Below are 24,686 nucleotides of genomic sequence, written 5' to 3'. Positions count from 1 at the left end.
AAGAAAAAGGAAACCAATAAACTCAATATCACATATTCTAACACAGGTGCACCTTAAGAATATTGGGATAATCCAATTCATTTAACTTCTTGGTGTCTCAGTTTCCTCCTCTGTAGAATGAGGATAAAATACCCATTCTTCCTCTTTTAGTCATCGAGTACAGTGTAGGACAGGCACTACAACTGATCTGATTATTTTACTCCAGTGCTTATCACGGTGTTTGGAATGAGAAGCAGCGTGGCTTAGTGGAAAGAGCATGGGCTTGGGAGTTAGAGGATATGGGTTCCAATCCCAGCTCCACCACTTGTCTGCTGTGTGACCTTGGGCAAGCCACTTAACTTCTCTGGGCCTCAGTTGTCCCCACTTGGGACAATCCGATTACCCCATATCTATCCCAATGCCTAGAACAGTGCTTGGCACATAGTAAGTGCTTAACAAATACCATAATTACGATTATTATTATTACCTCATCTTTAAAATGGGGATCAAGACGGTGAGCCCCACGTGGGACAATCTGATTGCCTTGTATCTACCCCAGGGCTTAGTGCTTGGCACAAAGTAAGTGCTTAGCAAATACTATAAGTATTACTATTTATTATTAATGTTGTAAGCGCTGAATACATACCATTATCATTAGTATTATTAGGATTGCTCTTTTAACTAAAATAGAGCTCACTTCAAACATCCTAAATTGAAAAGCCCCTACAACAGAACTATAGCTTTGATTTTAAATGTGTTTAAAGATGCAAAGACTTTATAATGTGCCCTAGAAAAACGTATTAGTAACTTTAGCCAAATGTAACAGCCTCTTCTTTAGTTGGACATTATGTTCGTTAGCATTCCACTAATATTTTCTGGAGAATTAGGACCTCCGATGATATTTATTTGACCTATCACTGAAATGGAAGGGAGGACTTAACCTTTCCTGCCAGGGTTAACGGAGGTTGCACAAGCACGGACTGTTTGTCATAATAAAGGGCAAAACTTGCAGCAAGAATGCAGAAATACAATAGTAAGTAAATTTCACCTGTACTGTCTCTTTATTGCTTTTTTCCTCCCTACTGGATTTGGGAATGCTTGCTGATTCAGAGGTAGAGCCAGGAGCGGAGACCACCCGACACTGGCTTTATTTTGGAGCGGGAGATGGGGCTCATTGGAAGAGCAGTGGGGGTTGGCCTGCTCAAATTCGAAAGACCCCAACAAGGAGAAGAGAGCTCGCAGTACCAGGGAGAATTTGGACAGTCAGTCACAAGTGCACACGCCAGATTTCTGCAGAGACTATAAGCTTGTCCTCTCTAAACTGGAGGCTCGTTGTGGGAAGGAAACATATCTATCAACTCTGTCATATTGTACTCTCCCAAGTGTTTGGTACAGTGCTCTACCTCACTTTGCTGCTCTCCTACTACAACCCAGCCTAGCTCCTCTAATAGCTCCTCTATTCCCACCCTTCTCAATGTACCTCCATCTCATCTATCTCGACACCGACCTCTCGGCCACGTCCTGCCTCTGGCTTGGAATGCTCTCCCTCCTCATAGCCGAAAATTACTCACCCCTCCTTTAAAGTCTTATTGAGAGCACATCTCTTTCACGAGGCCTTCCTTGACTAAACCTTCCTTTCCTCTTCTCCCTCTCTCTTCTGCATCACCTTGACTTGCTCACTTTATTCATCCCCCTCCCAGCCCCACAGCACTCATTTACTTATCTGTCATTTCATTTATTTATATTAATGTTTGTTTCCCCCTCTAGACTGTAAGCTGATTATGGGCAGGGAATATGTCTGTTATACTGTTATACTGTACTCTCCCAAGCGCTAAGTACAGTAAGCGCTCAATAAATATGATCGACTGACTGACAGTAAGTGCTGTCAATATGATTGATTGATTGATTGATGGCCACTCTGAATTCTCTGGAGAGCTACTGAGCCCTTGTGAAAACTTCTGTAGCTAAGGCTTGAGACTGCCCATCTCAGATCCAGGTCTTTCAGCAACTATCTGGATCATTAATTGTGTCCAGTCTTCACATCTCAACAAGCAGCATGGCTCAGTGGAAAGAGTCAGAGGTCATGGGTTCGAACCCCGGCTCTGCCACACGTCTGCTGTGTGACCTTGGGCAAGTCACTTAACTTCTCTGAGCCTCAGTTCCCTCATCTGTAAAATGGGGATGACGACTCTAAGCCCCCCATGGGACCACCTGATCACCTTGTATCCCCCCCAGTGCTTAGAGCAGTGCTTTCCACATAGTAAGCGCTTAAAAATAAATAAATAAAAACAAGACAGCTGCCTATGGATTTTTCATTTTGATAAGAATCCAGAAAGATAGATAGCTGCTCGATCTAGACCTTGACAGATTCCCCTGTGGGACCAAAGTCACACATGTGCCTATACTTTGGGACAGGTGACTGGTGTTCCCAATCAGGATTTGGAGCCTGGAGGAATTTAAGAGAAAACATCCGCTGTAAAATGGATTTGGCTCTCACACAGAATTGAATCCAGATGAATCGGTGCCCAACTTTTTAGTTTGGCAGCATCATACGGGAAACAGCGTGGCCTAGTGGAATGAGCACGGACGTGGGAGTCAGAGGCCCTGGGTTCTAATCCTGACTCCACCACTTATCTGCTGTGTGACTCTGGGTAAGTCGCTTCACTTCTCTGTCCCTCAGTTCCCTCTTCTGCAAAATGGGGATTCAATCCCTGTTCTCCATCCTACTTAGACCATGAGCCCCATGTGGAACTTGATTATCCTGAATCTACCCCACATCTTAGAACAGTGTTGGGCATAGAGTAAAGGTTTAACAAATATCGCAAGTATGGAAAAAGGAAATGAGCTGGGGGCTTTTAGAAAGAGAAGAAACCCACCTCTGACTTTGGGCAAGCCACTTAGCTTCTCCAGGCACTAACCATACTCACCGTCTTTGGCAACGTCACCAATGGGCACGTTGTGTTTCTGAGACATGTAGCCCAGGAAGGAAAAGATGACAAAGCCAGAAAAGAAGCTTGTCAGGGAGTTGACTGAGGTGGTGATAATCGCGTCTCTGGGAAAACACAAAACAAGTCATCATGAAGGAGGGAAAGATTATGGGAACGAGCTGCAATTTTCAACTCATGATTCTTCCCTTCCAGAGAGGGTGGGGCAGGGAAAAATGGGAACTCATTAAAGGACGGTTGGAGGCAACTCTGATCTGTCAAGATGAAAATTAGCAACCCGTCAACTCTACAATTAGCCAAGCATACTCTCCCTACCTTCTCATCAGCCGTTCCTCTCCTCCAGGGGAGATTAAATGTTGTTCTCATCAGAGAGGCCTACGTTCTTCCCAAATGCTCCCTGTCCTGAGGTGGGCAAGATGCCCAAGCACTTAGTACAGTGTTCTGCATCCAGCAGGTGTACTAATACATACAAGTAGTTGACTGCCCTTTCATTCATTAGAGAAGCAGTGTTGCTCAGTGGAAAGAGCCCAGGCTTGGGAGTCAGAGGTCTTGGGTTCTGATCCCAAGTCCACCACTTGACAGCTGTGTGACTTTGGGCATGTCACTTAACTTCTCTGTGCCTCAGTTTCCTCAACTGTAAAATGGGGATTTAGACTGTGAGCCTCTTCTGGGACAACCTGATTTCCTTGTATCCCCCCTCCCCCACAAGTGCTTAGAACAGTGCTTGGCACATAGTAAGCCCTTAACAAATACCATAATTATTATTATTATTATTATTCACAAACCCAAATGCTTTCTCTTCCGCCCAGACCCAAAACCTTTACAGATATGTGGCTCCTGCCATTTTTCAAAACAACCCTTCCCTTCTCTTTTGTTGTGCCAGGAAAGAGAAAACCTTTTAGCAGGTAATAAGCCAGGTGGGCATGAGCGTGCTAATTAATCTATTGATGGTATTTATTGAGTGCTTACTGTATGTAGAGCACTGTACTAAGCACTTAGGACAGTACAACACGTTTCCTGCCTGTAACAAACTTACAATTTAGAGGGGAAGACAGGCATTAATAGGAATAAATAAATACATTATAATGTATAATTTAAAGACGTGTATGTAATGATGTGGGGTCTGGGGTGGGGCAAATAGAAAATGTCCAGAGGTCACGGATCCAAGTGGATAGAGGATGCAGACAGGAGAGTGAGCCATGGAAAAGAGGGCTTTATCAGGGAACGCCTCTTGGAGGAGATGTGACTTTATTTCCCCTGTTCCTCCATGGAGAAGACTCTTGCTCGGCAAGGAGAGGAATGGCTAGCATTTGGTGTCCAGGTTATCTGTTTGTCTCTCACATACTAACTACTGCATTTTTCATATGAAACCAGAGCGAGGTTTCAGATCCAAGTGTTGGAGACTGCCAGGGGATGGGGAGTCGGGAACAGAATCTAGTGAGTGAGGAAAACTATTAGACAAGACCGTAAGCTCATTGTGGGCAGGGAATGTGTCTGTTTATTGTTTTATTGTATTCTTCCAAGCACTTAGTACAATGCTTTGCACACAGTAAGTGCTCAGTAAATATGATTGCATTGAACTGAATGGAATTAGTAGAGTGCTCTGCACACAGTCAAGTGCTCAATGAATACGACTGACCAACTGACTGAGAGGAATCACAGAAACGGAAAAAAGAATCCCATCGGTCAGACATTAGCCAACCTTGGTTTGATCTTCATTTGTTTTTTTCCCTGTTTCTCTGGCCTCCCTATTTAGATCTCCAGTGTTTCCAGCATAAAAAGGAGGTGAGTAATATGTCCCCAAAGACACCAGATTCTGCAACGGAAATTTGTAGGTTATTTCCAGCTAGATTCTCTGGCCAGTGAACTCAGTTTGGCAATTACTTTCTGTCCCTGCAATGATCCCTGGTGGGGAATAGGGGCTGGGGAAGGAAAAGGATGAGGGGGGCTTTGGGGGTTTGTCCAGAAATCTGTGCTTGCAAAGCCACCCGGGAGAGGGTGGGTTTCAGAAAGGGAATCAGCATGGCCTAACGGGCAAAGCACGGGACTGGGAGTTATGAGGACCTGGGTTCTAATTCCGGTTCTGCCATTTGTCTGCTGTGTGACCTTGGGGAAGTCACTTCACTTCTCTGGGCCTCAGTTATCTCATCTACAAAATGAGGATTAAGATTGTGAGCCCAATATAGGGCAGGGACTGTGTCCAACCCCATTGCTTTATACCTCCCCCAGCACTTAGTACAATGACTGACACACAGTAGGTGCTTAACAAGTACTACAGTTATTATTATGAAGTCACAGAGCTGGTTATCAGAGGGCGTGGGTTCTAATCCCTGCTCTGCCTCTTGTCTGCTGTGTGACCTTGGGCAAGCCGCTTTACTTCTCTATGCTCAGTTACCTCCTCTGTAAAATGGGGATTAAGACTCTGATCCCCACGTGAGACAACCTGATTACCTTGTAACTACCCCAGTGCTTAGAACAGTGCTTGGCACATAGTAAGTGCTTAACAAACACCATTATTATTATTATTATTATTACAATTCAGTCATATTTATTGAGTGCTTACTGTGTGCAAAGCACTGCACTAAGCGCTTGGGAGATTACACTGCAACAACAAACAGACACATTCCCTGTCCACAGTGAGCTCACAGTCTAGAGGGGGAGATAGACATTACTATCAATCAATCAATCAATCAATAAATAAATACATAAATTACAGATATATATGTATGTGCTTCCTCTTATTAAGTCTTTCTTCCACCGGTACTCTACCCATGCTCTTTCCACTAAGTCACGAATGAATGAAGGAAGGAGGGAAGCTGGAGGCAGAGAATGAAGGGGAAGGAGAACAGCCAAGGCAAGCCCTTGAAATGAAAAGTCAGGTCTTGAACATGGGGTTAGTTGCCCAAGAAAACACACCAGAGAGTTTGGGGAGAATCTGACGAACGCCATGTGTCGTACATTAGACTCATCGTGACCACAACTGGACATTTTAAACAAAACAAGGGTGAAGGTTTCCTAAAGCAGTCCTACTTCATGCTTACCTAGAGGTTTTAGAGGAATTTTCTCTTTTCCTCTAGGGACAGCCTTTCACTTTTCCAAATTTCCACTTTTCAAGAAGAATTAATAACTCTCAGTTTCATCCTGCATGACATTTAGAAATGGAAGCTAGGGGCTTACCTATAACAGTTGTTAGTGAACTTATTGTAACTGGAGAATGCGATCAGCACACCAAATCCAACGCCAAGAGAGAAGCATATCTGAGTGGCAGCATCTATCCAAACCTACAAACAGATCCAGGACCGGACAGACAAAAGCAAAGAGAAGAGAGAGGGAGAGAGGGGGAGAGGAGAAAGGGGAAGGGAGAAGTGGAGAGAAGGAGAAAAGAGAGAGAGAGAGAGTGAGGGAGAGAGGCAGAAGGGGGCGAAGGAGAAGGGGAAAGCAAGGGAGAAACAAAAAGAGAGAAAGCTGTTATTAAGGATAATTGCAGGAAACTCATTCAGAAACAAAGATGAAAGATAGGGTTGAATACAAGGTAATTTTGCAAATTACTGCTGCATTCATGTTCCCAATCCAGTTTCTCAGATTACTGCTTTGAGTTATGATGTTGTGAGCTCTCTGAGAAGGAAATTGAGTCCGTGTGGCCCTCTTTATTATGGAAAATGGCGTGCGTTTAGACTCAAGTTCATTATCAACAAGGGAAAGGCATTAACAGTGCGATCAGTAGCAAATTGTGCCTAAGGGAATAAATATTTCCTGTGTCTTGAGCATAAAAGAGAGCATTATTAAGAGAGTCTACTTTGTTTTGTACCTCAATTGGTACTTTACCCCTTACACCAATACACTTATTAGGCAAATAAGCTGGCTTCAATTCTGAAACTCAGACCCAGTGATATTTAGGAAAACATGAAATTATGAAAATATGATTTTTCTTTCTCTTGTAAATCATAAATTGGGGAGTCACTTCTTGAAACCAGTTTCAGGATTTTCCAACACAATTTTCAAGAAACAGACTGTTCTCTAAGACACTTTGAAAATTAGTAAGCAAAATGTGGTACATTTCCATTTTTTAATGGAATTTGTAAGCATATGCTATGTGCTTAAAAGAGAAGCAGGATGGCATAATGTATAAAGCATGAACTTGGGAGTCAGAAGACCATGGGTTTTAATCCTGGATCTGTCACTTGTCTGCTGTGTGACCTCGGAAAGTCATTTCACTTCTCTAGGCCTCGGTTCCCTCATCTGTAAAATGGGGATTGAGATTTTGAGCCCCACATGGAACAGGGGCTATGTCCAACCTGATTTGTTTGTATCCACCCAGAATTTAGTGCAGTGCCTGGCACATAGTAAGTGCTTAACAAATACCATTATTGTTACTATTATTATTATTATTTTGTTGTTATGTCCCAAGTGTTGTACTAAGTGCTGGGGTTGATACAAGCTAATCAGGTTGAACAAAGTCCATGTCCCTTGTAATTAAAAAAAAGGCAGATTCAGGATTAGAACCTGGGACCTTGAGTCCCAGGCCTACACTTTATCCACTAGGCCACATTGCTGCCCCTCGTTCATGAATCTTAACCTCCTTAGCCTATTCAGATAGAAATTGTGCAAACATCTTGGGTACAGAGAAATGCAGATGAAGTACATTATTTGCAAACACAGTGGATTATTTGCTCAAATGTCCAGTCTGCTCATGAGTCCTTGGCAAAATGTCCTTTTTGACTCTGTGGGATGCCTATATGCTCCAAAGATTTTTCCCAGAAATCCCTTCTTTCCTTTCCAGGATAGGGAGGGTCCGTGATGATTTAGAGATCATTATTCCATCACCTTTCCCTGGACCACGAGCAAAATTTCCCCCACTTAAAAAAGAAGGAGTATAGTCAAAATTTTGGATTGAAAATCCAAGCAACACTGGGAGAAAAGCAGACAATCAACGAATTCTTTGAGCTCCCAGCCAGGGTCGCAACAACGGCAACTGAGACAGTGGAGGAGAGGTTGAAGAATGAGGCTGACACTGGCTGATCCTGTGACATGACTTGAAATACTATAGTATAGCTTTTTCATTTGGTCGGTTCGATAGCAGCTTCAGATATCAATGAAAATGAAAAGGTGGAACATCTCACACACCTCTTTGGATAAGACCATGAGATAATAGTAATTATAATGATGATGGTATTTGTTAAGCGCTTACTATGTGCCAAGCACTCTTCTAAGTGCTAGGGGGATACAAGATGATCAGGTTGTCCCACGCGGGGTTCACAGTTTTAATCCCCATTTTACAGATGAGGTAACCGAGGCACGGAGAAGTCAAGTGACTTTCCCAAAGTCACACAGCTGACAAGTGGCGGAGCCAGGATTGGAACCCATGACCTCTGACTCCCAAGCCTGTGCTCTTTCCACTGAGCCACGCTGCTTCTCTGAGATGAGATTTATTCATTCAGTCATATTTATTGAGCGCTTACTGTGTGCAGAGCACTGTACTAAGCACTTGGGAGAGTAGCACAAGCAGACATTCTGACTCTCTGTTCTGGGTGAGGGTGGTCTGTCTAAGTTTTCCATCCCAGCAAATGTCTGGGGGAGCAGCATTTCCTGAGGTGAAAAGTCCTGAGTGTCTGTGGTATGTGTCAGGCTGGTTATACAGCCTGGCACCAAGGTCAGACAACGCATCTGGAGGTCATTCATTCATTCATTCATTCATTCAATCGTATTTATTGAGCGCTTACTGTGTGCAGAGCACTGTACTAAGCGCTTGGGAAGTACAGGTTGGCAACATATAGAGACGGTCCCTACCCAACAGTGGGCTCACAGTCTAGAAGGGGGAGACAGAGAACAAAACAAAACATATTAACAAAATAAAATAAATAGAATAAATATCTACAAGTAAAATAAATAAATAGAGTAATAAATCCATACAAACATATATACATATATACAGGTGCTGTGGGGAGGGGAGGGAGGTAAGGTGGGGGGGTGGAGATGGGGAGGAGGGGGAGAGGAAGGAGGGGGCTCAGTCTGGGTCCCGGTGGAGTTGATCTTGGATGGAGCCAGGAAGTTCTCAGCTGCCTTTGGGACAGCTCCTGATGTGGAAGTTCCTTGGTTTTCAGGAAGCAGCATGGCTTAGTGGAAAGAACCCGAGGCTGGAAGTCAGGGGATCTGGATTCTAATCCTGGCTCCACCATGTGTCTGCTGTGTGACCTTGGGCAAGTCACTTCCCTTTTCTGTCCCTCAGTTGCCTCATCTGTATAATGGGGGTTGAATCCTAATCCCTCTTACTTAGATTGAGAGCCCCATGTGGGACAGCGATTATATTCAACCTGATTAACTGGTATCTGCCCCGGTGCTTAGACCAGTGCTTTCATTCATTCATTCAATCGTATTTATTGAGCGCTTACTGTGTGCCGAGCACTGTACTAATCAATCAATCAATCAATCAATCGTATTTATTGAGCACTTACTATGTGCAGAGCACTGTACTAAGCGCTTGGGAAGTACAAATTGGCATCACATAGAGACAGTCCCTACCCAACAGTGGGCTCACAGCCTAAAAGGGGGACACAGAGAACAGAACCAAACATACCAACAAAATAAAATAAATAGGATAGAAATGTACAAGTAAAATAAATAAATAAATAAATAAGTAAATAGAGTAATAAATATGTACAACCATATATACATATATACAGATGCTGTGGGGAAGGGAAGGAGGTAAGATGGGGGGGTGGAGAGGGGGACGAGGGGGAGAGAAAAGAAGGGGCTCAGTCTGGGAAGGCCTCCTGGAGGAGGTGAGCTCTCAGCAGGGCCTTGAAGGGAGGAAGAGAGCTAGCTTGGCGGATGGGCAGAGGGAGGGCATTCCAGGCCCGGGGGATGACGTGGGCCGGGGGTCGATGGCGGGACAGGCGAGAGCGAGGTACAGTGAGGAGATTAGTGGTGGAGGAGCGGAGGGTGCGGGCTGGGCTGGAGAAGGAGAGAAGGGAGGTGAGGTAGGAGGGGGCGAGGTGATGGACAGCCTTGAAGCCCAGGGTGAGGAGTTTCTGCCTGATGCGCAGATTGATCGGTAGCCACTGGAGGTTTTTGAGGAGGGGAGTAATATGTCCAGAGCGTTTCTGGACAAAGATAATCCGGGCAGCAGCATGAAGTATGGATTGAAGTGGAGAGAGATACGAGGATGGGAGATCAGAGAGAAGGCTAGTGCAGTAGTCCAGACGGGATAGGATGAGAGCTTGAATGAGCAGGGTAGCGGTTTGGATGGAGAGGAAAGGGAAGCGCTTGGGAAGTACAAGTTGGCAACGTATAGAGATGGTCCCTACCCAACAGCGGGCTCACAGTCTAGAAGGGGGAGACAGACAACAAAACAAAACGTATTAACAAAATAAAATAAATAGAATAGTAGGTATGTACAAGTAAAATAAATAGAGTAACAAATATGTACAAACATATATACAGTTGCTGCGGGGAGGGGGAGGAGGGGGAAAGGAAGGAGGGGACTCAATCTGGGAAGGCCTCCTGGAAGAGGTGAGCTCTCAGTAGGGCTTTGAAGGGAGGAAAAGAGCTAGCTTGGCAGATGTGCGGAGGGAGGGCATTCCAGGCCTGGGGGAGGACGTGGGCCGGGGGTCGACGGCGGGACAGGCGAGAATGAGGCACAGTGCTTGGCACATGGTAAGAACTTAATAAGCACTCTCACCATTATTATTAATTATTATTCTTTCCCAGGGTTTCTGATCACTTCCCCCGAACTACCACCACACACCATCCCAGTATCTTCAAAGGCTTTTACTTCCGAATTGGGAAAGTTTTGGGGGAGCAGGCTACCCCAGCCCTATTCTACTTAAATCAATCAATCAATCATATTTATTGAGCGCTTACTGTGTGCTGAGCACTGTACTAAGAGCTTAGCACTCTCATTCCCCTCCACTGAGGCAGAGGTAGAAAACTGGAATTAGGAGAAGGTGGGGAAGACAGGGATGGTCCCATGTTCACATCCATTCTGCTGGGCTTTTGATAGATACACTCTCAGTAAATATAATCATCCAGTCAAACACATAATTTAGATCACTCAGCTACACAGAGGGAACCGAACAAATTCAAAGTCATCTCTTGTAATTACATCAATTTGAAACAAACACCAAACAGAAGTACTCTGTCATCTTTGCTCCGCTAGTAATAGAGGCCCTACTCCTAGTTACTTTCTTTCTCTCTCCACATCAACTCTTGCCAGATGTGAGTTCTAAAAATCGAGAAATATAGAAATCGCCTGGCTCAGAGCTGGTCATAGATGAAGCAGACCTTCCTCAGCCTTGGTTCTAAACTAGTCTTACCAATTGCCTTTGCAGCTTATCCACTGAGTCAGAGGGAGATTTTAATTAGCACAAGGGGGATTGTGGGTATCTCTATTGCCTAAGCATACTGTTCATGAGCACTTATAAGAAATGCCCCGAAACCACCATCAAAAGAGAACAATCAATACTTCACCGTTGGGGGAAGGAGAAACTAAATTTAATTGAAAACAAATTTAATTTCTTCCCCGCCCAGAGCAAGTGCTTCACAAACTCCCAGATTGTCATTGGAAATTCCATCTACTTGGACCGACGGAGAGTTGTGGCTTCAGTTGCTGATATCTCTGTGGCCAACACTGAGCCCTGCATTTGTGGAGAAAAGACTCACTCACCGATGCCTCACAGAGCCGATAGAAGTCCACGCTCAAATAGGCTTTAATGCCATCGATCGCTCCGGGAAGGGTGACTCCTCTGAGCAGCAGGGCGGTAAGAACGATGTAGGGCATAGTGGCCGTGATCCAGACCACCTAAGGGAAGAAGGATGACAATGATACCATCTCCAGCCACACTTTCCTTCCCGTCTCCCTTTGTCCACCTTTTCTGGCCAAGTGGAAGGGGCACGAAAACTAATCCAGAGTGAACCCACCCAAGATGACATCTGCACAGTGTAGGCAAAGTGTTCACCACAGACAATTCTTCCTGTGCATTAATACCACTACAACCATTCCTGGACAATTTTCAACTCTCCCCTTCACTTGAACGATGCTTTTTGTTTTAGTCATATATGAAAGGTCTTCCCCCATTCTCTATCCTCTCATCCCTCACTGTCACCACAATCGATCCTTCTGTGCAGGTTTTTGATCCTCGGAGTTCTTGACAAGAGACTTCATCATCATCACCTTTTTTTTAAAAAAAACAACCTCTTCCCTCAAAGAGGACAAATTAGCTGCTCAGTAAATACCAGTGATTGACCGTATGCTCCCAAGGGCTCTGCACAGAGGACGCGTTCAATAAATATTTTAGCTATATTGATAAGACCAATGGAGAGTGTGGGGAGAGCACTACTCTAGCATGCTGCGCCTTCATAATGAACAGCTGATCACAGTGCTCTGAACCCAGTAAGTGCTCAATAAATATGATTGATTGAAAGAACAATGAAAGAGCTCCCTGATACCTCGAGAGTTAGAGCCCTCAGCACTGACACCCACCCCAAATTGAGCACCTCTCTGGGCTGATTTTAGTACCATTTTCTAGCAGAACAGAACCAGTCGGAGGCTGCAGTGTCAAGAGTCACAGGGAAGAGAAAAATGACCTGAGATGGCTCTAGTCAAATAAATAATAGTAATGATAATTGTGGTATTTGTTAAGCACTTACTATGTGCCCAGCGCTGTAGTCAGCAATGAGGTAGTTCTACCTGGGGCTCACAGTCTCAGTACGATGGTGAACTTCATAAATACTGTTGCTTATTGCTACTACCTGGTTCCAGAAGATTTTACACGATTCCAAGGACAAGAGGGCTATTTAAGGTTATTAAAGAGTCATGGATGGATTAATGGGGAAGGGGAGAGGAGAGGTATCAAACTTCCATATTACAGAAGAGGGAATTGAGGGCCAAGGTCACAGAGCAAACAAGTGGTGGAGCAGGGATTAAAACTCATGTCCTCTGACTCCCACGGCCATGGTCTTTCCACTAGACCATGTTGCATTTCAGGGTAATAACAAATAATGATGGTAGCTGTTAAGTGCTTAGCATGTGTCAAGCGCTGTTCTAAGTGCTGGGAGAGGTACAATTTAATCAGGTCAGATCCAGTAAATCCTGGTCCCATATGGGGGTTTCAGTCTGAATAAGATTTAGACTTAGTCTTTGACTTATACTGTTAGCCCCATGTGAGACTGGGATTGTGTCCAATGTAATTAACTTGAATCTACCCCAGAACTTAGAACAGTATATGACACAAAGTAAGCACTTATCAAATACCACCAAAAAAAGTAGGAAGGAGAAAGGCTATTGAATCTCCATTTTACAGAGGAGGAAACTGTGGCCCAGAGAAGTAAAGTAAAACAGCTAGTGTCCCTGAGGACGTGAGCTTACAAATTCTCCAGTTTCCCAAAAGCCTTATCTTTGGGGTAAGGCTTTTTAGACTGTGAGCCCACTGTTGGGTAGGGACTGTCTCTATATGTTGCCAACTTGTACTTCCCAAGCGCTTAGTACAGTGCTCTGCACACTGTAAGCGCTCAATAAATATGATTGATTGATTGATTGATTGATTACCTTCCCAGAAGTCTTCACTCCTTTCCACAGGCTGAAGTAGAGCAGCACGATGACAACGACCAGGCAGCAAGTAAGCTGCCACCGGGGAAGACCCAAGTCATCGATGCCCTTGCTCTGGTGAAGATGCAGGACTCCTCGTCTGCGAAAAGAGGAGCGGGAAGAAAATGGATGCTTCTTCTGGATCTCCAGAGGATGTAATGGTGGCTAAGCCTCTCTAAGCTGGAGGGACCCAGAACTGGGCATGAGAGAGGACTAGTCTGAGGAAGGAGCCAAGTGAGCGTAAATATGTAGCAGAACGATGGCCATTTTCCAAATTCACAGCAGGCCCTGGACCAACAGATCTCCCCTAGAAAGTCTCAACCTTCTGCCAACCATGACAATACGCCCCTGCCTCCTGGATATGCCTCCCGTCTCCGCCGTGGTCCTAGAATTTTGGGAAGTCTCTCTGGACAATGAGCTGTCCATTAAAGGGGTATCTGATGCTTACTGAAGCTCAGTAACCTTAAGGGAAAACATCTGTTTCTCAAAAGGGAGTGTGTTGACTGACTAAATCAGGCCAGTGTGGAAATGCAGCTGTTCATACCTCACCTGTAGTGGAAAAAATTAGCTCAGCAAAAGAATAATCTGTCAGAGTCCCTGAAAGACTTGGAAACGGAACCATCTCTTACCCAGATCCTGCAACAAACCCAACCCAATTTACCCAAGGATCAACCTCGGGTCATGAAATGCTTTGCTTCAGTGAGGCACAGCAGAAGGTGGTGAGCTTGGCACAAACAGCATCTTGCCGCGACTGTAACCTCCTTTCGGCAAACACCCCCCGAAAGATGGCTCTTACTTTAAAGTGGTCATTTCTACGGAGCCAGGCTGGCTCAAATTTCCACACAGCTTACTTTTCTAAATTTTTCCAAAGGCTGAAATGACCCTCAAGACTGGAACTGAGGCATTTCCACAAGGTGCAATTGTTGTTGCCATTGCTCTCAGCTGGGTGGCAAATGTGAGGTTCCTTGGGCATCTTGGATGGGGTCCAAAGGAAAGGAAGGTCTCCCTTTTCCCCACCATCATCAGTGTCTAAAAGGGAAAATGGTTGGGGAGAGGAGTCTGAGGAAGGAGATAAAGGCCCTTAAGTATTTCTGAAACTCGTAGAGTTTATGGGAGAAACAAGTCTGCCTTAGTCTCTCAATTCAGGAATGCCAAAGCTCTGTAACAACTAAAAATGGAAAATATTAGCAGCTCATTCATTCTATAATAGCTTCTCAATTGGTCTCAATCCTCTTCCCTATTCTACAAACCAGTCAGTCAATCAGATTTATGAATGCTTACCCTGTACAGAGTGTATTAAGCACTTGGGAGAGTAAAATAGAACAATGTATCATATACATTTCCTGCCCACAATGAGCTTACAGTCTAGAGGGCTGCACAATCTTCAACCCATTGTTCAAACCTGTCCCTTCACGGGGATCACATCCTTCCCATCTTCAAAGCCTTCCTAAAGCACCAACATTGTTGTGAAACGCGGACAATGTACACGCTAGCAGTAATAAATCTCAAATTCGGACCTTCGCTAGAATTGTATTGAAATGGCAGGCACAATCACTGTGAGAAGCAGTGAGGAACAGGGAGAAGCAGCCTGGCCTAGTGGAAAGAACCCAGGCCTGGGTGTCAGAGGTCCTGGGTTCTAATCCCAGCTCTGCCACTTTACTGTGGGATCTTGGGCAAGTCACTCAACTTCTCTGTGCCTCAGTTTCCTCATCTGCAGAGCTGAGATTCAATCCCTGTTCACCCTCCTAGTTAGACTGTGAGCCCCATATGGGACCTGATGATAAATACTATTGATTGATTGATTGATTGATCGATCTGTATCTACCCCAGTGCTTGGCACATTGTAAGCGTTAACAAATACTGCAATTATTAATTATTACTATTATACCTGTTCTCCCTCCCCTTTAGATTGTGAGACAGGGACCGTGTCTGATCTGAATTTATCATGTCTTCTCCAGTGCTTAGCACAAAGGAAGTGCTTACTAAATACTGCAATTATTGTTAGTATTTGAATCCCAAAGTCATGCTTTTTCAAGGGCTGCTAGGAGGCATCTCTGCTGCCTACAGCTCACACTGAAAGTTAGCCAGAAACTTTCTTTGGGAAAGAAGGTAACCACTTAGAAATCATGATATAATAATAATGATAATAATACCATTAATAGTAACTGTGGTTTTGTCTTACCTACCCCAGCACTTAGAACAGTGCCTAGCACATAGTAAGTGCTTAAGAAATAGTAGAATTATTTTCATTATTATTATTATTATTATTATTATTATTATGTCCCAAGCAGTATGCCAAACACTAGAGTAGATACAAGATAATCAGGTCTTTCCCCTCCCCACAGCACCTGTATATATATATATATATATATATATATATATATATATATATATATACACATTATATTATATATTATATAATAATAATAATAATAATGATGGCATTTGTTAAGCGCTTACTATGTGCAAAGCACTGTTCTATATATGTTTGCACATATTTATTACTCTATTTATTTATTTTACTTGTACATATTTATTCTATTTATTTTATTTGGTTAATATGTTTTATTTTGTTGTCTGTCTCCCCTTTCTAGACTGTGAGCCCGCTGTTGGGTAGGGACCGTCTCTATACATTGCAACTTGTACTTCCCAAGCGCTTAAATACGACTGAATGAATGAATGAAAAGGTCCCTCGTCGCGCAATCAATTGCATCTACTGAGCATTTACTATGTGCAGATTATTGTACTAGGCACTTGGGAGAGAGCAATAAAACAGTATTAGCAGTCACATTCCCGGCCTAAAATGAGCTGACAGTCTAGACGGGAAGGCTCAAAGTCTAAATAGGAGGGAGAACAAGTACCGAATCCCCATTTTGTAGATGAAAGAACTGAGGGCCAGAGCGATTTGCAGTGGCGGAGCTGGGATTAGAACCCAGGTTCTCTGAGTTTCCAGATCCATACTCCATCCACTGTGAGCCCACTGTTGGGTAGGGACTGTCTCTATGTGTTGCCAACTTGTACTTCCCAAGTGCTTAGTACAGTGCTCTGCACACAGTAAGCGCTCAATAAATACGATTGATGATGATGATGATCCACTAGACCGCACTGCTGGCTCCTTAGCAGTCGGTTCGGTTTCGGGTGCCGTGGAATGGAACGAGATCGTCTCTCATCACAAGGCCCCTGAGGATCATGGAGGAAGAGTGCCAAGCCTGAGAAGCGATAGGAAGGCTCAACGAATAATGCCGCGATCCGGCCCACACCCGGGACCCCGCAAACTTACTCAAAATACTCCGCAGCAGGTGTGGCTTTGTAGGAGTCATTGCCGCCCAAGGCACTGCTGGAGTTGGAGAAGCGAATCTCGGAACAGTTGGGGCTGTTCCAAGTGTTGTTACAGTGGATCCAAGGCAGGTCCAGGGTGAAGGAAGAGAAGAAATAATGGAGCGCCCACGCGATGATGACATTATAGAAGAATCCAACGTAGAGCGAGATGAGGATCACCGTGAAGCCCACGCCTAGGATGAATAGAAGGGAGAAACATCAACCTTCCCAATCCTAGAAGCTCCTTAAGGGCAGAGATCCAAATACTGATTCTGTTGTACTCATTCAAACGGAAGCTTCTTGTTAGACCCTAAATTCCTTCAGATCGGGGATCGTGTCTAACAACTGTAGACACGACAAGAGAGAAGTAGCGTGGCCTAGTGGATTGAGCATGGGCCTGGGAATCAGAAGGACCTGGGTTCTAATCTGGGCTCTGCTGTGTGACCCTGGGTGAGTCACTTCACTTCTCATTGCCTCGGTAACCTCATCTGTAAAATAAAGATTAAGACTATGAGCCCCCAAGTAGGACAGGGACTGTGTCCAACCTGATTACCTTTTATCTACCTCAGTGTTTAGAACAGTGCTGGGCACATAACAAGCACTTAACTAACACGACAGTCATTATTATCATTATGTGGGACTTGGACTGTGATGAATCTGATTAGGTTGTATCAACTCTAATGCTTAGTACGGTGCTTGGCACATAGTGAACACTTAACAAATTCCATGAGAAAGCAGTACAAAATATATTGGAATTTCCCTAGTGCTTAGTGCTTAGTACAGTGCTCTGCCCGAAGTTGCTGCCCATTAAATACCACTGATTAATTATACTCTCCCAAGTGCTCTGCACAGAGGAAACACTCAATAAATATCACTAATGGATTGATCAGTGAACTGTTTGAGGCTAGCACTATTCTGACACTCTGGGCCTTTATAATGAACACCCAAAATAAGTGGCTCAAGATTGGCTCAAGAAATGGGCATCAATTTCTCCAGAGATTCATTCATTCATTCATTCAATCCTATTTCTTGAGCACTTACTGTGTGCAAAGCACTGTACTAAGTGCTTAGGAGAGTACAATACAACAACAAACAGATATAATCCCTGCCCACAATGACCGCACAGTCTAGAGACGAGCTCAGATCCTGCAACTATCTAGGTCTCATCAGGGATGGAGCTTAACCTCAGTAGCCCTGAATTATTCACAGCCGGGGAGAATGCCAGCAGACCAGAGCAGTGAACAAGTATCTCTTACTCCCCAGGAATCTCAAACCAAAAGCCTCCTTTTCCACTGCCAATCTCTGTTAGTTGCCAGCATCTGGGGAGGGAGAGGTTTCCTCTTTCCTCATCTTCTGTAAGGCAAGATCCTGGCAGTCCCTGAGCAAGGTCAGAGAAAAGTAAGAGGTAGACTGGCCTTTGGGGAAGTTTTCGTTTGTTAGGTCGGTTTTCAAATGGTATCTGTTAAGTGCTTACTGTGCATTAGGCACTGTGTTAATCACCAGGGTAGATACAAGGCCATCAGATTGGATGAGGTCTTTTCCCTGACACGGGTCTCACAGTCTTAATCCCCATTTTACAGATGAGGTAACTGCTGTCCAGAGAAGTGACCCAAGGTCCCACAGCAGACAGGTGGTGGAGCCAGAATTAGAACCCAGGTTTTCTGATCCCCCAGCCCAGACTCTTTCTATTAGGCCACGCTGCTTCTCACATATTCCCTTCAGGATAGAAGTTCCGACTCTGGTGAGGCCTCAGAAGCTCCAGCCAAGCTGAATGTTGGTGCCTTCACTTGAAAAAAACCCGATTTGTGGCTTATTATCTCACCTCGCTACTCTTCTATTACATCCCAGCCTGCACATTTTGCTTCTGTAATGCTAACCTTCTCACTGTACCTCAGTCTCATGTATTTCACCGCCCACAACCTGCCTCTGGTGGGGAATGCCCTCCCTCCTTATATCTGACAGACAATGACTTTCCCCCTGCCTCAAAGCCTTATTGAAGGCACATCTTCTCCAAGAGGTCTTCCCTAAGTCCCCCTTTCCTCCTTTCCCACTCCCTTCTGCATTACCCTGACTCGCTCCTTTTATTCGACCCTCTCCCAGCCCCACTGCACTTACATACATATCTGTAATTTATTTATTTCTATCAATGTTTGTCTCCCCCTCTAGACTATAAGCTCACTGTGGGTAGGGAATGTGTCTGTTCATTGTTGCACTATACTCTCCCAAGCTCTTAGTACAATGCTCTGACACAGTAAGTGCTCAATAAATATGATCGAATAAATGAGTGAATGAATGAATGAAAGGTGGCATCCGCCAGCGGCAACGGACTGGAGCCCCTCGCTATTCCAAGTTCTAAATTCAACACTATCGTGTCCGTGTTAAAATGTCAAACTCTGCGTTTCCGCCCTTGGTGTTTAGCTTGTAGATCTCAGCAAATCTCAGGGAAAATCTTCTAACCGGCAGGCGTGATCTTTATCAATATTCACCCTTGGGGAGCCCGCCCTCACCAACCCACCCAGAAGAATGATCGTTTCCAGTACAAGCTCAGAAACCAAGATTCAGAAACGCCGGGCTTGGCCACTATTTGGGGCCTTAAACAGGCCCTGACTATTTACCCATTGACTCCTTCGGTGGCAGAGCTGGGGTCTGTGAGAACCTCTCCCAATTTAGACTAGTCAATCAGGAGTAATCCTTGCCTCAAGACCTTCCCAATGAAGCCCTCTTTTCCCCGTCTATCCCTCCATTTGGCGTCATCTTTGGGCATTCAATATTCACCCCATGTTAAACCCCACAGCACTTATGTACATGTCTATTAACTATACACTATAAATTACTTATCTATATTAACATCTGTTCCCCCTGTAGACTGTAGACAGTAAGTGCTCAATAAATACCATTAATAATTATGGTATTTGTTCAGTGCTTATTATATGGCAGGCACTTTGCTAAGCGCTGGAAAGGTTGGGCTTGTCCAGGATTGATGATTATGATGATGATGAAGATGATGACTCAAACTCCAGACTCAGAGGCTGGAGAGGATTTTCTGCAAAGGGGAACTCCATCTTGGATTCAGGGGAAGGGGCGCTGTGAATAGACTCCCCGAATCCCACTCCTTCCTGGTCTGGAAAGACTGGGTCTCCATTGGTAGTGAGGGAAGTGGTTCCATGAGGAATTTTCCAAGCTAAACTCCTTTCCACTGCAGAATTCCTCTCTGCATCACTCTTCCTCCTGTTACTCCTTCACCCGTTCTTTCCAGCTCCTAATGGGTCCTCTGGACTCCCTTCTGCTTCCTAATAAATGGGCTGGAGTTCTCCTCCATCCTGACAATTTGCACGGGTGATAGAAGACAAAAAACTCATGGTTGAACTTGTTCAGTGACCCATCAAATCTAACAGGCTGACAAAATGTCATTACAAAATGTCCTTACATCTCCCGGTCAAATCCCAACAACCAGGAGGCTGGTTTGTTCCAGTTGCAATGGACTGAGCGGTTAGAGCTCCTCTACCACCCTCCCTTCGAGGATGCTCAGAATCACCCCCAAAGGCTCTTGGAAAGAGTCACGAGGGAATGGATGCTCCTAAAACATGGCCCACAACACTTCTATATGTATTTTTAAATTACGCATTAAATTTTTTTCATTTATATTAATGTTTTTCTCCCACTCTAGACGGTAAGCTCGTTCTGGGCAGGGAACGTGTCCACTAATTTGTCTGTAATGTACTCTGCCAAGCACTTGTACAGTGCTCTGCACATTGTAAGCGCTCAATATATACCATTGGTGGATTGATTGATTGATTTCAGTTGGTAAGAGCCAAAACCAATTTCTAGGGCTCCCCCTGAGGAAATCCATGCTGTTTTTGCAGCTTTGATAACAATAATAATAATAATTAAGGTACTTGCTAAGCACTTACTATGCGTCAAGCACTGTTCTAAGCATGGATATACAAGTTAATCAGGTTGGACACAGTCCCTGTTCCACATGGGGCTCACACTCTTTGTCCCCATTTTATTGATGAGGGAATTGAGGCCCAGGGAAATGAAGTGATTTGCCCAAGGTCACACAGCAAGCATGTGGTGGAGCCTGGATTAGAACCCAGGTCCTTCTCACTCCCAGGCCTGTGCTCTATCCACTAAGCCACGCTGAGAGCTGGGGGTTGAGGGAGGGTGGGAATTCCTCATCTGAGAAACCCATTTCAGCAGCTTTCTCCAGATTTCCCAAATTTTCTAACATTCATCTCCGGACCAACTCAATCTGGATATACAAATTAGACTTTAGTTTCACTTTTCTCCCACCTGGAAGAAATGAACTGGCCATTTAATGTTGGGTTGGAATTAAAAGTGTCTGAGATGAGAGAAGGAGAGACAGCATATGATATCCCTTTCTTTATCCATCTTCGAGCTACCAAATCTGAAAGGGGACAGGATTTTGGTTCTATCCAATGAAGAACTGTTTTCCTTGTGGGTAGGGAACATGTCTACCAGTACTGTTGCATTGTACTCTCCCAAGCATTTAGTACAGTTCTCTGCACACAGCAAGTGCTCAATAAATGACATTGATCGATGGATTGATTTACCTTTGAATATCGGACAGATTTTCCAGACTCCAGCAGCGCCTTCTCTGTTGAACTGTCCCAGTGCCAGCTCCATGTAGAAGAGAGGCATCCCAGCAATGACCATGAAAAATAAATACGGAACCAGGAATGCCCCTGTGGAAAAGGAAAGAAATGTCATTTCCAGTAAACAGATGGGCTGTGACTGCTTAAAAGTAGGGGACATCGGAAGTCAGAAACCACCAGAAACCACCAGTTCCTTGCCTTCTACCTGCGTGAATTGTCAGGGTGAATGAATGAATGAACCCCAATCCATTTATTATGAGGCAGAAGGGAGTCTTAGCGCTTAGTACAGTGCTCTGCACATAGTAAGTGCTCAATAAATACGATTGATGATGATGAGTCCGAAGGACCCAGTAAGGGCTGGAAAGAAGGGGTGAAGAAGAAACAGGAGGAGAACCTGGAGAATGTGAAGTTTTGGCTCAGGACTCTCCTCTCCAGATTTATATCTTGTCTTATGCTGTCGATGATGTAGAGGTATATATTAAGGTCTGTCACCCCATCTAGACTGCAAGCTCGTTTATTGTTCTATTGTATGCCTGTTTATTGTTCTATTGTATTCTCCCAAGAGCTTGGTAAAGTGCTCTGCACAAAGTAAGCAGTCAGTCAGTACGATTGAATAATTGAATGAATGTCCTGAAAGCCAGAGGACTCTACTGTTTCTGTCATTTTTACATTGCAACCTGTTTTCATCATTGTCTTTATCTGCCTCCCTGAAGCCCCTGTGGCCCACAGTGGGGTCTGCCTGTTATGCTGGTATCTACCCCAGTGCTTGGCACATAGTAAATGTTTAATACCACCACTAACTAATTAATGATGGGGCCAGAATGTCTTGAAGTTTCTTCCTAAGAGTCCACTAAACAGGGCGATTCTAGACTAGATTGTAGACTGTAAGCCCGTTGTGGACCGGGATTGTCTCTCTTTATTGCTGTATTGTACTTTCCAAGCGCTTAGTACAGTGCTCTGCCCCCAGTAAGCTGTCAATAAATACAACTGAATGGAGGAATAAATGAATCCCCAGGGTGCTGTGTCTTCAGAGTCTACAGTCTGGAGATTTTTTTTTTTAATGGTATTTGTGAAGCACTTACAATGTGCCAGGCACTGTAGTAAGCACTGAGGTAGATGCAAGGTAATCAGGTTGGACACAAGTCCCTGTCCCACATGGAGATCATAGTCTTAATCCCCCTTTTACAGATGAGGGAACTGAGGCACAGAGAAGTTAAGCCACTTGACCAAGGCCATGCAGCCTACAAGTGGTGGAGCCAGAATTAGAACCCAGGTCCTTCTGATGCCCAGGCCCATGTTCTAACCACTAGATGACACTGCTTCTCCTGTGGGAGAATATTGGGATAATAATTCCTTGCCTTGGCCCCAGACTGAATTTGCCAAGACAACCTCTCCCCAATTCAGGATCTCCCCAACTCCTGCTACTATTCTCCCTCCTCTTATTTCTCCCTCTAGACTGTAAGCTCGTTGTGGGCAGGGGAATGTGTCATTTTATTGTTCTATTGTACTCTCCCAAGCGCTTAGTACATTGCTCTGCACACAGTGAGCACTGAATGAATATGATTAACTGACAGACTGCTTTTAAATATTGGAGTAGAGAGTTACAAACCAGCAAGTTTCCTTGACTGGTGTTTTCCCTGGTCGGAATATGCTAAGAATATGGAAGCTTCCTGTAGGCAGGGAATGTGACTAACAACTCTATTTTATTGTCCCCTCCCACAAGTATAGTATTCATTCAATCATATTTATTGAGAGCTTACTGTGTGCAGAGCACTGTACTAAATGCTTGGAAAATACAACTCAGTATAACTACAGTGCTCTGCATCCAGTAAAAGCTCAAGAAATAGGATAGATTGCTTGGATGAGAAACAGTATGGCTTAGTGGTTACAGCAAGGACCTGGAGTCAGAAGGACCTGGGTTCTAATTCCGGCTCTGCCACATGCCTGCTGTGTGGCCGTGGGTGAGTCACTTCACTTCTCTGGGCCTCAGTTCCCTCATCTGTAAAATGGGGATTGAGACTGCGAGCCCCACGTGGGACAGGGAACGTGTCCAACCCGATTTGCTCGTATCCATCCCAGCGCTTAGTACAGCACTGAGAACATAGTAAGTGCTTAACGAACACCACCATTATCATTAGTATTATTATCTGGGCTTCAGTTATCTAATCAGTAAAAATGGGGATCAAGAGTGTGAACTTCACATGGGACAGGGACTGAGTCCAACCAGATTTGCTTGTACCCACCCCAGCGCTTAGTACAGTGCCTGGAACATTGTAAGCGCTCGACAAGGGCCATCACTATTATTCTCACTATTATGTGGGTTCGACTGGAAGGATTTTCAGGGGACATGGGCTAAGAAATCCCAGCAGCTCTGGGATTGGCTTTACCTCCTCCATTCTTGTAGCAAAGATAGGGGAACCTCCAGACGTTGGCCAGGTCAACGGCAAAGCCAATCACGGACAAGAGGAAGTCAATCTTCTTGCTCCAGGTCTCCCGCTCTTCCACCTCCATAGCTTGGGCGGGGTTGACGAGAGTTGAGTTGGTGAGCTGCACGCCATTTTGCTCTTTTAAGAGAATCAGTTCCACTTCTTTGGGGCCCATGCTGTTGGATTCTTTAGCCGGCACTACCATTGTAGACATTGGTCCCACGGGAGATCTGGTTTTAATCATGAGCAGATTCAGGAACTAACAGCCGGGGAAGCCTCCCGGCTTCAATCTTCGAGGTCACCAGAAGAAAAGAACAAATGCAATCGTTTAGTGGGACTAAACCGTCCCCAACTCATCTGTGAAGGGTTTATGGAGGGATGGTGAGTTGTCTTAGAAAGTGCTTTGAGTGCCTTGAATTTGTGGGATCATTTGAACTGCCAGGCCAATTTTACAACCATCTGGGGAGGGACGGAGGAGGGGATGCAAAGAAAGATGTAGAAGCCTTAGTGATTTGCCACAGAAGTATCCTGCCCGTGTTACGAGCGGGGAATCAGAGAAATCTGATCTCTCTGAAAGCTTTATCACGAAAGGGCTGAGAGATCTGAGGAGAAATCTTCAAATATTCTATCACTGACCTGGCACCTCTAGACCATAAGCTCATTATGGGCAGGGAACATTTCCGCTAATTCCATTGTATTGTGCTCTCCCAAGCATTTTTAGTTCAATGCTCTGCACCTAGTAAGCCCTCAATAAATATGATTGATTGATCGGTTGATTGATTTGACTTCCCAAGGAACTTGCTGCCCACGTTTAACTTTT

The 24,686-nt window shown here is 44.6% G+C and overlaps 1 protein-coding gene across 1 annotated transcript in view; it reads right to left on the bottom strand.

Moving 5' to 3' along the window:
- SLC6A3 (solute carrier family 6 member 3) overlaps positions 1 to 24,110 on the bottom strand; it is a 42,789-nt gene extending 18,679 nt beyond the window's left edge. Inside the window, exons 1-7 of the mRNA XM_038770333.1 lie at positions 23,828 to 24,110; positions 21,399 to 21,530; positions 16,787 to 17,018; positions 13,468 to 13,606; positions 11,587 to 11,721; positions 6,102 to 6,205; positions 2,907 to 3,031 (exon numbers count right to left, since the gene is read on the bottom strand). Coding sequence (XP_038626261.1) covers positions 2,907 to 3,031; positions 6,102 to 6,205; positions 11,587 to 11,721; positions 13,468 to 13,606; positions 16,787 to 17,018; positions 21,399 to 21,530; positions 23,828 to 24,110 — 1,150 coding nt within the window. The remainder of the gene's footprint in view (positions 1 to 2,906; positions 3,032 to 6,101; positions 6,206 to 11,586; positions 11,722 to 13,467; positions 13,607 to 16,786; positions 17,019 to 21,398; positions 21,531 to 23,827) is intronic.
- Between the last annotated feature and the right edge of the window lie 576 nt (positions 24,111 to 24,686).

This window comes from Tachyglossus aculeatus, chromosome X3 (assembly GCF_015852505.1).
Source record: "Tachyglossus aculeatus isolate mTacAcu1 chromosome X3, mTacAcu1.pri, whole genome shotgun sequence".
Lineage (NCBI taxonomy): Eukaryota > Metazoa > Chordata > Mammalia > Monotremata > Tachyglossidae > Tachyglossus > Tachyglossus aculeatus.
Note: the sequence above shows the minus strand (reverse complement) of the source record. Positions and strands in the feature narration are given on the sequence as shown.